This window comes from Homalodisca vitripennis, chromosome X, assembly GCF_021130785.1.
Source record: "Homalodisca vitripennis isolate AUS2020 chromosome X, UT_GWSS_2.1, whole genome shotgun sequence".
NCBI classification, from domain to species: domain Eukaryota; kingdom Metazoa; phylum Arthropoda; class Insecta; order Hemiptera; family Cicadellidae; genus Homalodisca; species Homalodisca vitripennis.
In genome coordinates, this window is record NC_060215.1 from 56,683,789 (window position 1) to 56,699,910 (window position 16,122).

At 31.1% G+C, this 16,122-nt stretch overlaps 1 protein-coding gene across 2 annotated transcripts in view; it reads right to left on the minus strand.

Annotated features, from left to right (window-relative positions):
* LOC124369021 (two pore calcium channel protein 1-like) overlaps positions 1-16,122 on the minus strand; it is a 49,101-nt gene that overhangs the window by 25,243 nt on the left and 7,736 nt on the right. For both annotated transcript variants that reach the window (XM_046826684.1, XM_046826683.1), the window contains exons 2-7: positions 13,878-14,041; positions 13,216-13,380; positions 8,743-8,868; positions 6,853-7,166; positions 4,675-4,774; positions 635-815 (exon numbers count right to left, since the gene is read on the minus strand). In XM_046826684.1, coding sequence (XP_046682640.1) covers positions 635-815; positions 4,675-4,774; positions 6,853-7,166; positions 8,743-8,868; positions 13,216-13,380; positions 13,878-14,041 — 1,050 coding nt within the window. The remainder of the gene's footprint in view (positions 1-634; positions 816-4,674; positions 4,775-6,852; positions 7,167-8,742; positions 8,869-13,215; positions 13,381-13,877; positions 14,042-16,122) is intronic.

The window sequence follows — 16,122 nt, forward strand, 5'->3', positions numbered from 1 at the left end:
ATTAAAAACAGTACTTACTTTAAAAAACACACCATGTATTTCCATTAGTAATTGAAAAAGTATTATGATGGCAGCAGAAAGCCATGTTTACAACACCAATGAAGTAAATTTTAACTTTGTGTTTGTGATAAAGCAGTTGATGACAATCAATGGCAATTACCCGTGGGAGGGTTAACGTATTATCTGGCCTAGAGTCCCTATCCAATCATTTCCATGAACTTCAGTTTCTGGTACCAATTGTAGAACTTGATTTGTTGATGAATACTACACCAATATGTAGCTGATTTACGTAATATTCAGCTAAAATTAGAGATAAGCTTAATCATTATTGAACATACTACAGGCATGTTGGTATCACAATGCAGTACAGACTTTATCAAAAAATCTAAAGTTTTCAAATCACAACATTTTTAGAAAATGTAATTCTTTTCTTAGAAAGGTAGAGTAATTAAAAACTTTAAAAATTAATAGTAAATTTTAATCGTAACTTTTATGTTGAGACAAATTAATTACAAATGTTTTGTGACCAAATTGGAAATTAAGGTGAGCTTAATAAACATTTTGGTTTTTCATCATAGAGGATAAAAACATATAACCTTTTATTTAATAATTGTTATATAAAATAAAATATTACTTTTATTTGGTGCAAAGTAGCGCATTAGTCCTTCGAATTGGCGAAACCTCATCTTCATAGGATTTTGTTTGGTGGTGAGAAGGCAAAAGGCATGGTGGCAAGCCTGTCTCTTATGTAGAAGAAGCTTACGAAATTTCTCTCTTTCGATGTTGGTGAATGTTTCATACACAACAGCTAGCATCTGTAATAAATACACTATCAGAACTTGCTTAATGTCACCATCTTTTACCACATTAGAATATTCATATCATGAATAAAATACTTTTATAATAAATATAGTAATACATTTTATACTACTTTTAAAACTTTTAACACAGGTGATGGGTTATGTTAACTTACACGATAGCCTAATGTCTATTTAAATTATTGTACTGCACTGTAAGGTTAAGTTTGTCCAAATCAACTTAAGAAAACAATAATCTCAAATCAATGAAGAGGCTGTAAAATCTCCAAATTGTTATTTGGTCCTTAAGTGTTACAAATAACTTTGTGAAATATTATCCTGAAATAACTGTGAAATTTATTTACTAAAAAAACCTAATGATAAACTACACGTATATAACATAAATTTACAAATGAGCCATAGACTTGCTCTTATTATTTTTAAAATAAGATTCAATCAACTGCAAAAACTTCAAATTCTTAAAAGAACACAAATCTTTCTGTTGTATCCTGTACACTTTCTATTGCCAATAACTTCCTTATAAAGTAATTGTTGGGGCTAGTTTAACAAGTAAACTCATAAAAACCTGCATTTACAAAATGCAGATTAATTTGTTTAAAATATAAATTGGATGTGTTTGTAAAAAAAATACAATAATTGGAAACCATTCACTATTTACATCTGTGTGTTATGTATGTATAATTTAATTACTTATGTACCAGGTTTTAGAAGGTTTACTGAAATCTAACAGAAAAATGATATCTCTGAACTAATTTAAAATTGCAGATTACATATCTGTAACATAGATTAGATTAGTTATTCAACATGCAACACATTAGCCCAATGGCATTTCCTGTGTTTTGTATTTTCTATACATTTTTTTAACAAATACTACTACATTTTTTTATGAAAATATTGAGAATTATCATCTATTTATTTTAAAATTAGAGAATATAAACATGATTCATCAATAAATGGGTATCTTTTTGAATATTTTTAAGGAGGCTACCTATAGCCTCCTGGATATTTACATCAAAATACATGATTTTATAACTATCATCAACCAATTTTTCTTCCTTTTAATGCAATCTTAAAATTGAAGAATATGATCTAGATATTGATAGTAATACTATCTTTATACATGTTTTCAAGGTTGCATTTAAATGACCCCTTGTTTTCTTTCAATACAACATATTGATATTTGTCGTCTTCACAAACATTTTATTGGCAAATTTTTTATTTGTGTTTTGAATAAACATTAAATTAATTTGAAAGTTTGAAGGAGTAGTGAAACGTGAATAAAAATGTCTATTTATGTTTTTTTTTCTTTTGTGGTTCACTTTAATGATCTACAGTTATGTTTATTCTTTCTATATTTTTAAATAAACAGTTGTTTTACTTTCATTTTTAACAAATTTCCTTCAAACTCTTGAACAGTTGTATTTAATTCTTCTAATATTTCTTTTTATTAGAAAATAATCAATTTCATTTGGTTTCTCACTAATTTTAGAATAAAGAGCAAAATTAGGAAAGAAAATGTATAAAATTTCAGACTCATTATGTAAATGAGAATGTTCAGAATGATTTTCAAAACTATATTCAATAAGATTACAATGTAATTCTATAACATCATCAAGAGGTCTACATTTACGATTACTAAATGTATTTAATTTTTTTCTTAAAATTTCTCTTTTAAATCCTAATAAATTGGGAGTGCCGATAGATAGCCGAGCGGTGTAAGACGTTGGACTTTGAGTCTCAGCTAGAGATAGCCCAGGTTCCAATCCTGTCTGTGACCGTTGCACTTTTTATCAGTACCATCGACCTTGTACTGTATTGTCTCTTCCCCTTATTTGATAAGATCCTCCACAGGCCAGTGGCCCATGAGGACGGGCAGAGTAAGGCTTAAAAGGGGATCAGCTTCTCCTTTAAAAAGAAATATTCCAAATAAATGAAAAATAATTTGTAACAGGAGATTTTAATTGAATTTTATTAAGTACTGTTTTCATTTCCAAGTCATTTTCATTACATTTTCAAGTTTTATCTTTGTTTGAATATCTTCAAGTAATATCTTTAATTTTACAACAGAAGATATTGTTTTCTTTGGCCGACGGTAAACAAAATTCTTTAATCGATTTTGATGATTGTATTTTAGAAAATTAAGATGTTATTAAAGAATATTTCGTAATGTCTAGACATATAAATATATCTTACCGCAATTATCTTTCGCAATGTTTCTCTAAAGTTGATAAACAAGTTATACAAAATAATTTGAATATGCTTCATGTTTTTCAGCAAGATGACCACTATTCAAGAAATGTTATAGTAATTATGTCGATTCTGACATAAGTTTTGATTTTTAATGAATGAAGTGATAAGATTTGGAATAAAGATTATGAATTTTTAACAGTAAATACATTAATAAATTCTCTCATATAAATTATCTGCTGTAGTGAACATTTAATTGATCAAATATTTGTTTTAGTTATGTTTGTATTATCTTTAGTATTTATTTATGTTATAAAAATAACAAAGATATAAATAAATTTGTGTTTAGTTTTACGGTTCATGTTTCATATTTAGATAGAAATTAATTAAACAATTTAAGGAACAAATAAATAATTAATAGAAAAATAAGATATTATTTTTAAAATTACTTGTAACTTCTGCTATAAAAATGCTCAAAATAAAGATAAAATTGAAAATGTTTTAAATAAAAATAAAAATATGGATTTGGTTTCAGTTGTTCAACAAATTGCATATATTTCAATATTATTTCAATATCAGAAACAGAAGAAAAATTGTTTTAGACCTAGAATTATTGAAGAATCTACACTAATTGATTTGTTCTGGAACTACAGGCATAATAATTGGCGAAATTGATAAAAAGATTTCTGAGCAAAAAATGATAAATATTTTTAACCCTAAAAAAATCCAAAGATTGAATGTAATAGGTATGGTGAAGGTTGTACATTGATACCTCAATCCATTTGGAATATATCCAGGTGTATCAGGACTTAATTTACACCCTGTATAAGCGTAATATGACTCCTTGAAAAATGTTTTTTGATAAACAGTATTATTTACAATACATTTACCTTTTACCTGTTTTACTTATACTGGATTTACCAAGTGTTGAGAGTTGTGTGCTACCCACCACTGCTGTGATGTGGCCACAGGCTGGGGTCAACAGCAGTGCCAACTCAACTGATATAGCCTTTATATTGTTACTAAGAATTTCATCACTGATACAACCAGTGGATCCTTTGTAGTAAGCCACTGAATAAATGTCAACCTCTTACACCATGCGAGGGGTCACTCTTTTTTTGGAAATAACAATGAGAAAGTGAGGGGCATGCAGAAATTCTAAGAATCCACGTAGTACACATAGTCTTTCTGTGGTTTCTCTCTCTAAATGGTCACAACCCCAGAGGCTCGCTACACTCTGGGGAGGGCACCACTTTCAACACTTAGTGAATTCAATATAGACGAACAAAATTAAGGTTTCAATGAGTACGCAAATATGCCAATTATTACACCAATCTGATTTAAGTCATGGGTACCCCCGCCATCGACAAAAGCAACAACAAAAATTAGGTAGCTACAAAAAAGAAATAATCAACACAGTTCACATAGCGACAGTAAAAGCGCAGTGTTGTGTATTGTAAACAACTTCAGGAATCAAAAACATTAAATATATGATGGATAAGATTAGAAATAGTTCACAGCTTATTCAATGCTACTACCTAACATACAACAGTCAAAGTTTCATGACTATACTTTTCATTACAACACGATTGTGGTTCTGTTATTACTAGGGGTAAAAAAATCCTTATTTCGAAAAAATATCATGAACATATAATGTCATAAAACTTACCAAATTCATGAGGATATACAGACAGATGCATAAATAAGAGATGAAAAACAAACAGTACCACTTGGAAACTGCATAGGCTGGCATCATCACATCTGGGAAACTGTAACACAATTGTTATTGATAGTTTACTTATTATTTTAACGTCATAATTTGTTTTATTAATGTTAACCCTCATCCTCCACACTATAACCATGTTAACCTTATTGTAGGGTAATTAAAAAAGGTGTTGGAAAACAACTCTTTGTGAAACCAATATTATATATATATATATATATATATATATATATATATATATATATATATATATATATACATAAATGAATGTTTATCTGAATGTCCTATATAGACTCAGAAACTATTTAACCGATCATTATGAAAATTTGTAAGTATATCTATTTTTCCACGTAGAAGGTTTATATGCTAAGTCCATTGATGTAACTCACCACCAGGCGGCCCTGCAAAATATAAAAGTTATCAAAGCGCCTGCACATTACAAGACAGTTACGTATATTAAATAGCCAAACACTATTTGAAGTTTAAAATTATCTTTAATTTGTTGTCTTTAGTTTCTAATTATCTTTGTTATCTTTAAAATTAATTTTTGGTTGAACTTAAGGCTTGAGTGTTAGACCACTTTGTAATAAAGTATATGTAGTGTACAATGGCTATAAACATACACTTTTGACAGATTTTCTTGTTCCTGGCAACAAGGTAAACTCTACATCGGTGTTGGAAATATAATTCACTTGAACCAGAAGTGCTCATACACGGGCAAAGCTTATGAAAAGCGTGTGAAGCCGCGGGAAACAGCTAGTATGTTATAAAAACAATCAATAAATGTCATTACTCTTAGTTATACTGTGCATGTGAGTCATGTAAGACAGACAAGCGCGCGTGCACACACACACACACACACACACACACACACACACACACACACACACACACACATGTATGTATATGTGTGTTAATCAGTATCAATATACAGTATTCAATCTTACCATGGAAATTATTAAAGAATACTGTGTTACTTATCTTTTAATATATTTATTATAGCAGGCCTATACCATGAATTACAATCTTCAATATACAAGGTGTTTGAAAAGTATGGGTACGGCTTAATATTTTAAAAACCATAGGAGATAACATCTATAAACTTTGCACAGTGTCATATGGCTATGTAAACTATTTTTCCTTGCTATTACCATGACATGCCAACCATGGGGGGACGACCCACAGAGGAAAACATGGAAATCTTAAATGAAAGCATGGGTCGAGTGATACCTCATTCGAAAGAGCTCACTTAGTAGAGTTGAATGCCGCAAACCGCATCTCAAAAGGTTTATCCAATCAGAAATGGCGGGTTGTTTTAGGTACACATTGTGAAGTACATTATGCGCTGCCATTTCTGACTGGATCGTCGTATTCTGATGCGGTAAATGCGGTAAGCGGCGTTTCACTGTAAAGTTTATAGGTTGTTTTATCTCCTATGGTTTTTAAAATATTAAGCCGTACCCATTTTTACTTTTCAAACACCTTGTATATATATTAGTATACATAATATATATGTATTATTTAGATAAACTTTTTCCTAAAAAAACATTAAGGATTATCAGGAAAAGATGTAAATAGTCATCTAATGATTGTGAACTTTAAAAAAGCATTGACTTAGTATTTTTTTTTTTTTTTTTTTTTTTTTTTTTTATACTAATTTAAATTTTTTATTCGTTTTGGCTTTTATTTAAAATTAATATTTTGGCTACTATAGATAAATATTTCTTTAAAACAGTGTTTTTATTGTTATTATTCTTTCACAAAGAGAGAAGGTTACAAAATTAAAACCATATACTTACATATTCACCAAAGTTAATTGATGCTACCAAGCCTGCAGAGTATACTGTATAACTACTACCTGAATGGGTTAATGGAATCTTTATTTAATTTACATGACATACTTCATCAAATAAAAACTTGAACAGCCTAGAATTTTTATATTTATGACAGGAGTCTTTTCCAATCATAGTTAATATTTCTAGTGATAAACTATTTGTTATTTTCTGGTGAGCCCTTGTATGTATAACTTGTTTGAAAAGTTAACTAGAGCCATTAGAACAAGCAAGGTGTAACTGAAAATATAGATTAGTGAAAATATTTTTAAAATAATAGTACCGTACTTACTTTGCAGTGGTAAGCAGCACAAACATGCTGACGAAGCTATCAAACAGAGTGTCGAAGTAAGTGCTATTAGGCATTTGCGAAAAGAGATAGTAGCCAAGAATGGCATAAATGGATACAAAAAAGAAAATGAGACCGAGCATGTCAAATATAGGAGGCATAGACTGGAGTATCTGACGAATGCAGCGGCGTACACCTCCCAGGTGCCTTGTATCTACCAGAAATATCGGGCGTAGGGCTCGTGTGACTCGGAAGTGGGAAGACTGACGTACCAACACCGTCAAAGCCTCCACAAACATGATTGCCAATGTTATGCACTGCACAAAACAATAAAATGTCAATATCATTTTAAAGTTTACTTAAAAGGCTACTTCTCAATATGACAATTTTTGTTTACATATGCAAAGTTATTTTTAAGACACAACATGATTAATTCAGAAATATTAATAACTTGGAATAAATACTGTTTTAGAAATTTACTTTTATAACAATGATTTGAATGTTATCTGAAGTGTTAATAGTTTAATGTAACTAGTTTTAACACATATACAACACAACTTTTAATCCAAAAGAAATACTCTAATAATTAAATTAACAATGATTATAATAACAAGATTGTAAATTCAAATATCAGCAATATAACATCAACAACAAGGACCAGATAGCTCATCGGCCGCTGATACCAGATATCTGATCACTGTTGTACACTTTTAAGCTACAATTACACTGGCAAAAAAAATTTTTGAGAGTAGCCCTAATTGCACAAGTACTATTACATTATGTGAAAGAATAAAGATAACTGTTGCTAGAGTTTCTTAAATATTTGTAATAGCTGTCGTTGTTGGTTGTTGCGGAAGTCAATATAAAATATAATCACTCATGACAACCCTACAAATATCTTGTACATATGCCTGTGCTTACATTTCACATTTTCACACCACCACCTCACGGACTGTCCCCCAAAGGAGGTAAAGTATAAAATTGTTTTTTTTTATGAACAGAGACATACACAGATTAAAAATAGTATATTTTGTTCCTTTTTAGAATTGAGGCATAAAAATCTAATTTAAATATGGTTTTATATTACATAAACAACAAGGTCTATACAAATTAATGACACATTTACACTTCATAAATGAAAGGTTGTGTAAATTTTACTACCATTCAAGACCATCTGATCTGTAGCCTGGTTTGTAGACAACTGTCACAAAGTATCCCTTGTGCTAGGTAATACAACAATGCTAGCGCGGGTATTTGCCATGGACCAGTTTAGACTTGATAATTTTACTTTCCAATTCTGCTTCCCAGTTTTCGCAAACAGCTATCCGACGTAAGCCATGACATTGCTGACATGAACATATGTACCAATTTAGACTATAAATTCTTACTGTTGGATACCTAATTAGCATAAGTTCAATTCAAACCTATGTTAGTAATTGTTGTTTCAAAATAAAACACTGTTACAATTATTTCATGTTGTATTATATTTTAATAACAAGGTTGATTAAAACGTTAAGTACATCAATATTTATTCACAAGTAGCAACACATGGCATACTAAGTAACTCAGTAAGTGCCTTGCAGCAATTAAATCTTTAAGTCATTCATTTGAATCAGTTTTTGGTCTGTTTATTGACGCGAGTGAACACTGCTCGATTACAGTTTCTCTTACAGCTCCACTTGACTATCAAGAATTATATGGGGATCTACAGAACATTCTGAAATGAGGGAACACTGCTCGATTACAGTTTCTCTTACAGCTCCACTCGACTACTGGGAAATGGTGATACTTACTGAGCTCAGTCCTTCAATACTTGATAATAGAAAACTATAATTTAACTGTTTTATTTGCAACATTTTAGGATATTTAACAATTATCACTGATTGAACTTACCTTGATCATGGTACGTTTGTGTTTGAGGATTGTGCTCCAACCGATCCAACGCAGTTTGAGGGTTACTTCTGCTCCAATGATAATCAGTGCAATTAGCTCTATCATCCCATGCACTCCCACTGGTAACTGGACAGAATCCAAATTTCAATAATGACAATTGTTCAAGTTTTGGAGTAAATAATTGTATAATCTTCATTAAAATAAATTAAGTAACCAAAATTATGTATCCAGGACTTGTAAACTGTAAAATACCCCATCATGGAAGTCATTAAGAAACTCAAGAAGCCACTTACTTAATTGTTAAAAATGCTATTTCTAGTGTGATCTTTGTCTGTAAAAGATTTCAAATAAAAAGTCAAAATGTTTAATGATCCGAATGTCAAATTCCACGATTAATTCGAGAAATGTCAAAGCTGAACCCATTAGGTGATTTTTGTGGGTGTTAGTCAACATCTTTGGCTCTCTACACCACTCACTTACTTTTCTCTGTAAACACGGCTCATTCTCTGATGGATTTCTGTTGCACTGCTTCCTTCTGCTTTCAAAAAAGGAATAAAACTTCTCAATTCACATATGGCACAAGAATCAATAGGCCATGTTCATAATACCGTTGTGCAACCGATGTAGCGGGGAAGATGAGCGTTCAACTAATGCGGGCCTGTGGTCTGTATGGCCATCATGGCTTGAGATCGGAGATTGAACAAAAACAGGCTTGTATGAAAGTTAAATAATATCTTCCACTGAAAAGATAAGTCCAACTTTTCTAATCAGTGACATGTTTCTTGACCAAATTCTCTAATCAGTGAAAAGATTCTTGACAAAATCAATCAAAACACTTGAATACTGTAAGTTGGGAGTTGAAAGATGGCATCAAAGGCCAGCTACGTTCACAGGCAGTGAAATTTCACTCTTTGGAGATGCAAAATCTTGTTTATAGGTTTGATAAGTGCTTAAGAGTACATACATATTATGCTGAAAAGTAGATTGAGATATGCTCTTAGGATGTATGCAAAAAAAGTTTGTAGAAGTATTGAGTATTGTTTTATAACCTAAATAAAACACTATGAATTACATTATATCCTCTAGCAGTAAGTGATTTGCAAACACAACATGCATATACTTAATAAATAATACAATTATTTTGAATTAGGCAAATACTAATTTTTTTTTTAATCATGATTTTTGGGAGTGCCAGTGGCCAAGCGGTCTAAGTCATTGGATTTTGGGTCTGAGTTAGAGATGACGTAGGTTCAAATCCTGTCTGTGACCATTGCACTTTTTATCAGTACCATTGACCTTGTACTGTATCCCCATGAGGGCGGACAGAATAAGGCTTAAAAGGGGATCGGCCTCTCCTTTTTTTTTAAAAAAAAAAACAAAGAAACTTTGATAATTTTAATTCAAGTTTGCTGTGGGTGTATTGTAATCAATGTTTAGTTAAATCTAAGAATGGGAAATTTGAACCCTTTGAGTACCCACTGCTTAAAGCTACAGCCTTATTAGGCACTATATTAAAATAGCCCGGTTTAGCTGTTTATATTTAGAAGCTCAATGTAAATTCATTTTTGGAGATATATATATATATTTGCTTTGTAAAGATTAATAAATTAAAACAAATTTATAACCTTCTAAATTTATAATAACACTTTTAATGGTTTTATAATTGTGTTATGTCTTTATAACAAGTTAGAAACAAACACATTAAATAAATAAGTTGTTAACCATTATATTTTTAAAATTGATTATTACTTATTTAGTATGTGTATTTATTTTATGGTATAACTGTTTTAAAATTTAGCATAGTGAAAATTTTTATTCAAGGAATGTCCAGAAAGTAACAGATGTTTTAAAATACAAATATACAATGTGAGAGAAAAAATTTGATTATATACAATTGAAAGCTACGTCCTTAAGCTATTTTCAACTTAGTCGCTGTTCAAATTGAGGCAATTATATTAACATGACAAAATTCTTTCGATACCAAATTTTAAGAAATTCACCGTAGAAGGAAATTCACCTGAGTCAGGAAATAGGTGGTAGTCACTAGGCACTGGATATGGACTGTATGGAGAATGATCAAACCATCTCTTATCCAAAATTATCCAAGAGCTGGTGGGTAAGATTGGCTGTGTGTGAGCAGACATGTATTGTCAAGAAGAAACAACATTTTTGAGCTCAGTTTTCGCTAACGCTTGTTTTGTATCGCCCTTCGCAATGTTTCACATTATATTTCTACATTGATTGTCCGGCCTCATTAATTCCATATTCACACTCTTATTTTACCGGAAAACAGTTGCCAGGAAGTTCATTACCACGTTTATTGTAGTCTTGAAGGATATTCAGTGATGTAGCAAGTCTTTTGTGGTTGTCTTTGTGGTCTTCTACAAAATTTTTGGAACCAACCTGGCACAAAATTTCAGGTTGCCAAGCTTCTCCACAACAATTCCATGACATTTGGAGATGTTCTGAACATTAGGAAATGGAAAGAAATTCACAGTTTTTACGAATTTTTCATCTTTAGTAACCAGGCTAGGCCAGCCACTATGATCCTCATCACGAAAATTGGCGCATTCATTTTAAAAATCAATACAACATTTGGCAGTGTGTATTCACTCACTTATTCACTCATTATTCCTTTCCAAAAAACTTCACAAAGTTGGCGATGTATTTCAATCAGTTTATAGATTTTTGCAAACAAAAATCTAATAACTGAACGCACTTCACAAGTGGCGGGATTTTCAATTGCAGCACACTTCAGCTATTCACATTGAGAAAATTATATCTTACTTTAATAGGCCTACTGATGCAGACCTCTCACTACCACAGTTTGATACGTGCTGAGCGTATGAATTTTTTTACCTATAGATGGTGGCTCTACCACCGCCTACTGCTAAGCTAGCCCCAAATACCTTTTACTTGCTGGGCAACCCTTTTATTTGTTATAGAACTTATCAAGAGATAAAGCTATTAAAACTAATGTTAACAAGATAAAATAATACTTAAACGTAATTTTTTTATAATGAAACGGACAGATTATCAATTGTCAACGAAAATCTAACTTGAAAAGCTTTTATTTTTATACATCAGTGACAGATTTAGTTTAATAATCATAGAGGATGTACGTCTTATTAGTATCTGTTAGAAATAAAAACCGTTTTTTTCTGGTACTAGCAGCAATACATTCAAAACAATTTTTCTGCATACAACCTGGTAAACATTTAAAGGCATATAATAAACAGCTGAACGATTATAAGCTTTAATTGCTTATAGTTACCATCGAATATTATAAATAAATTATTGGTTGAGTTTTAGCGAAGCCTATACCTTGCAAGACAAAAGAATTTAATTTCTGTCTGTCTCTCTATAACTGTCTGTCGCACAAAATTTCGAAAACAATCTGACCAATGGACTTGAAATATTCATTTTTATATGAGGAGCACAGAGTTTGATGATGGTGCATGTTAGTCCATGGGATTTTGCTGAGCAATAGCGAATATTTTTACCATTGGTCTTATGGGTAACCATGATAACAACGAGAAAATAGCAGATAAATAAATTTGCAAACAAACTCAATATACCCAAAAGGGATTCATACATGTGAAATATTAACACATGTAGCCTAACTATCCCAATACATAACATAATTTTATGGTACTTCAACGTGAAGACTTTTAATACTTAAACCAAATATAAAACCCAATTTAATGAACAAAAATATAAATGTATTGTGTGGTAACATATGACAAGAAAGATTTTATATGTATACTTTTGCGTAAAACTTCAGTTTTACAAGAATGAGAACACGATTTGTCATTTTCAGGTCAATTTTATTTTTGTATGATTGTCTGTCTGTCTATCTGTCTACAGCAGATCTCGAGAATAAAATGAGCTGTAGATTTGAAATTTTGCATGCAACCCCAGTGAAGCCTGTTGAGACACATGATATGGCTTACTTCTACTATTATTTCAACTACATAGTATGTTAATTACGAAAAAATAAAACAATTTTATTAATAAATTACAAATACTTAGTAAACATTCCATTTGTAGGACACTGGTCTTTCTCAGGATTAAGTTCTAATAATAGAACATTAGCACGTAAAGGGTTAAGATCACAATTTCTTATTCTGTTGTTTCTTAATGGAAATGAGCAGCTGAAATATAAGTCTAGAAGAAAATACCTTTATTATTACACCGATTTTTCCTTTCAAAACTATTACACCAAAAATATAAAACATAATTCACTCTTCACTAATTTTAGTTAGATCTTGTGTTGAATTAGTTACACTTTTATTTGAAGGAAACATATTTATCTAATATAGCTTTTGTACACATAAATATCTATATGTACTTTATACAAAATAAGATCATGCTCATGATTATATCTTTAAAACTAGTTTTCATAAGAAAGTCATTAAATCTTGACTTACACTTTATGTAAATGTAAAAAGAATAAGTAGTGAGAGTATTTACTTCAAAGAGAGGAACTGCTGGGTCCTCGACTAAGGCCAGAGCTAACAGAACCATAGAAGTAGTCAAGTCCAGGCCATAGTACCAGCGATTGTGTACCAGCAGATAAGCGGGCAGAGCGTCCGGCTCCCGTGGGTGAGAGTCGAACTTCTCATTATTTTTCCCTTCCTGAAAAGAGAAATGGGGGTATATTTTTTTGTTTTGCAGCTGAGTAAAATATTTCTCAAGAAAGGGTGATTTGATTTTAATTTTTAAATTCAATAACTTAATACTTGTAAAAAAGTTTACGACAGCTTTTGCCACCAGTGTTTAATTAACCTTAGTGTTAGTTTTTAAATTAATGGAATTGAGTACAATAATGTTCAAATCTAACATGACTAGAACTTAAAGCAATGTTATAGATATGAATTATTAATGTTATTTAAAATATTTAGTAATAATAAGCTTATTCTAAATTTTGTAAAAAATTGTAATTAAAAAACTTAAAACGTGTTCTATGTTGGTATTATATTTAAGTGTGATAATGAAGTTGCATTTTTAATTTTATTTCTGATCAAGAGCATTTTATACATTATTTTTATATAACTTAGTAATTAAATAAAATTAACCTAAGCCTTTTAGAGTTTCTTTAATTATACAGTTAGGTTAACTCCAAAAAACCTAACCTCAAGAAATATAGCAGCCTCATGATAGTTCATCTCCCAGTGTTGATCAACATCGTAGTAACTGTCTGAAGGACTGGTTAGTTCCACACCATTATCAGCACGGGTCAGGCTGCTCTGACTGCCAATCTCATTTGGATAATCCTGAGAACTCGGTACATTGCGATCTGAAATATAACATTAAACTATAATGTTTCGCTTTTATAGAGGAATAGGAGGCTATCCTATCGCTCCAGTACAATAACATTATTTGGCAAAAAACCTACCAATAATAGGTTTTTTTTATTAGGACCGAGCATTGGAATATTCAAGTCTTGTTTGTACAGTATTTATTATAGATAATGAAGTCATGAGTTGCTGTCCTCCATGCCACTACCTCTGATTCCAAAACCTAATAAACATGAAATAGTGGTAGACAAAATATTTATCTTCCCTCTCAAGCAATCCCCAGATATAATAATGGCAGGAGTAATTTAATATTATCCATGATTATAACATCTGAGCTGTGGGAAATATGACTTGAATATTTACCTCTATCGCTGTTTAGCTCAGTTGAGATATGTTTGTTCATGACATGTTTCAACACCAGCACCAGTACTGAATGGCAAATTGTTTTTGACTGGCTTGAATATTATTATACATGATTATAGGGTCAGGTCTTACCCACAATGCACTGCCCTCATTTTTGTGTCAATAGGCATGTCATTATCTTAATAAGTTATTTGTTTCATTCATTCAATGACTGTGTCATGAGTTGTTATGTATTTTTGTGTTTTGTGATGTATTGTTAATTCATGTGACAATGCCTTCTGATTGCTCAACAAAAAGGAAAAAACGCTTCACAGATGTTAGACTGAATTTAGCTTTTCACATATGAATCTTCTATCTAAAACTTTACCCGGTCATCTAGCAGTAGGCCTGAATCCTTTATGCTTGCAATCCAAGTCCTGGATACACTTTCAAGTTCAGTTCCTTCCTATAGAAAACAAAAAACCTATTGCAAACGATGCAAAGTCTGGAATTAAAGAGAAAAAACAAAGCGAGATGAAGTAGATGTGTAAATGCTGTCAAGTACTGCTGCAGTTGGGAAAAGGTTGGATCATACTACCATCCTAAACTGTATTACTAAGTAAGTAAAAATATAACTTTTATTTGCAATATATTTGGACATGCCCTATCTCAAGGTGCGTACAAAATAATTAATGTAAATAAAATTGTAAATAACTTTAGTTTGTAGTCTACATTTTATAACAGTATAGTGCTTTATATAATATTATAAATATTCTAGAAGGACTAATCATGTATGCTTGAAAGAGCTAATAATATCACAAGATGAAACGTATGGTAAGAATGAGTATTAACAAGTTACATGGACAGGTAGTGTAGGCGCATGGAATGACTTTGACCAACTTGGTGTGTACCGCAATCTTGATAACTATCTGAAAACATATTCTACAATATTTGCAGTAAATTTGCCTGACTATAGCAGTCACAGCGTACTCTAAATGGGTGGCCTCTCTTTAATCAGAAAGTGCAGATTTAAGCTCTTTTACGCTCGACGAATCATGACTCACAGTGCCATACTTGACATTGGTCATTCCAATCTATAAAGACATCAGCTAATATATTTACACACTTACTATAAAAACACTAATTTCTCATCAAATTTTTGCTTCACTTTTTAAGAGTTCTTAAACAATCTGTAAGCATTTCAAGATGTATTCAGCACAATAGTTTTATTTAATATGAGGTTATGTTTGGGTTTGCAAGTTATTCAATATAAGTTTGTTGAATTTCAAACCTTAATTTATATTTTGTAGTTGTAATATGTTCATTACTAAGTAACAATAGCAAGAGCTGCTCACTGATATTACTCACAATAACTTATACAGACACAGCCGACACATGCTTACTCTCCTTGGCGTATCCATTGATTACCTGAATAAGCTAGTTACATGTTTTGCAAGTCTAGAAGTTTATTTTGAACTTACTGAATATTTAAAAATCACAATTATTTGTGATTACTAACCCCTAAAACCATATAGTTCTGTTTAGGAGGATGAGTGGAACATGAAAACATTGAAATAATAGTTTGCAACTCCAGTAGTTTATTTCACATTTTCCCACATTTTCCGTCAATTCAGTTTGTAATTTAGAAAACCTTTCATTAAAAATATTCCTTATAGATACAACACTGTTTTAACTTTCAGGTTCAAAACATTCTCCTATCTACTGTTGCCTTTCTTAC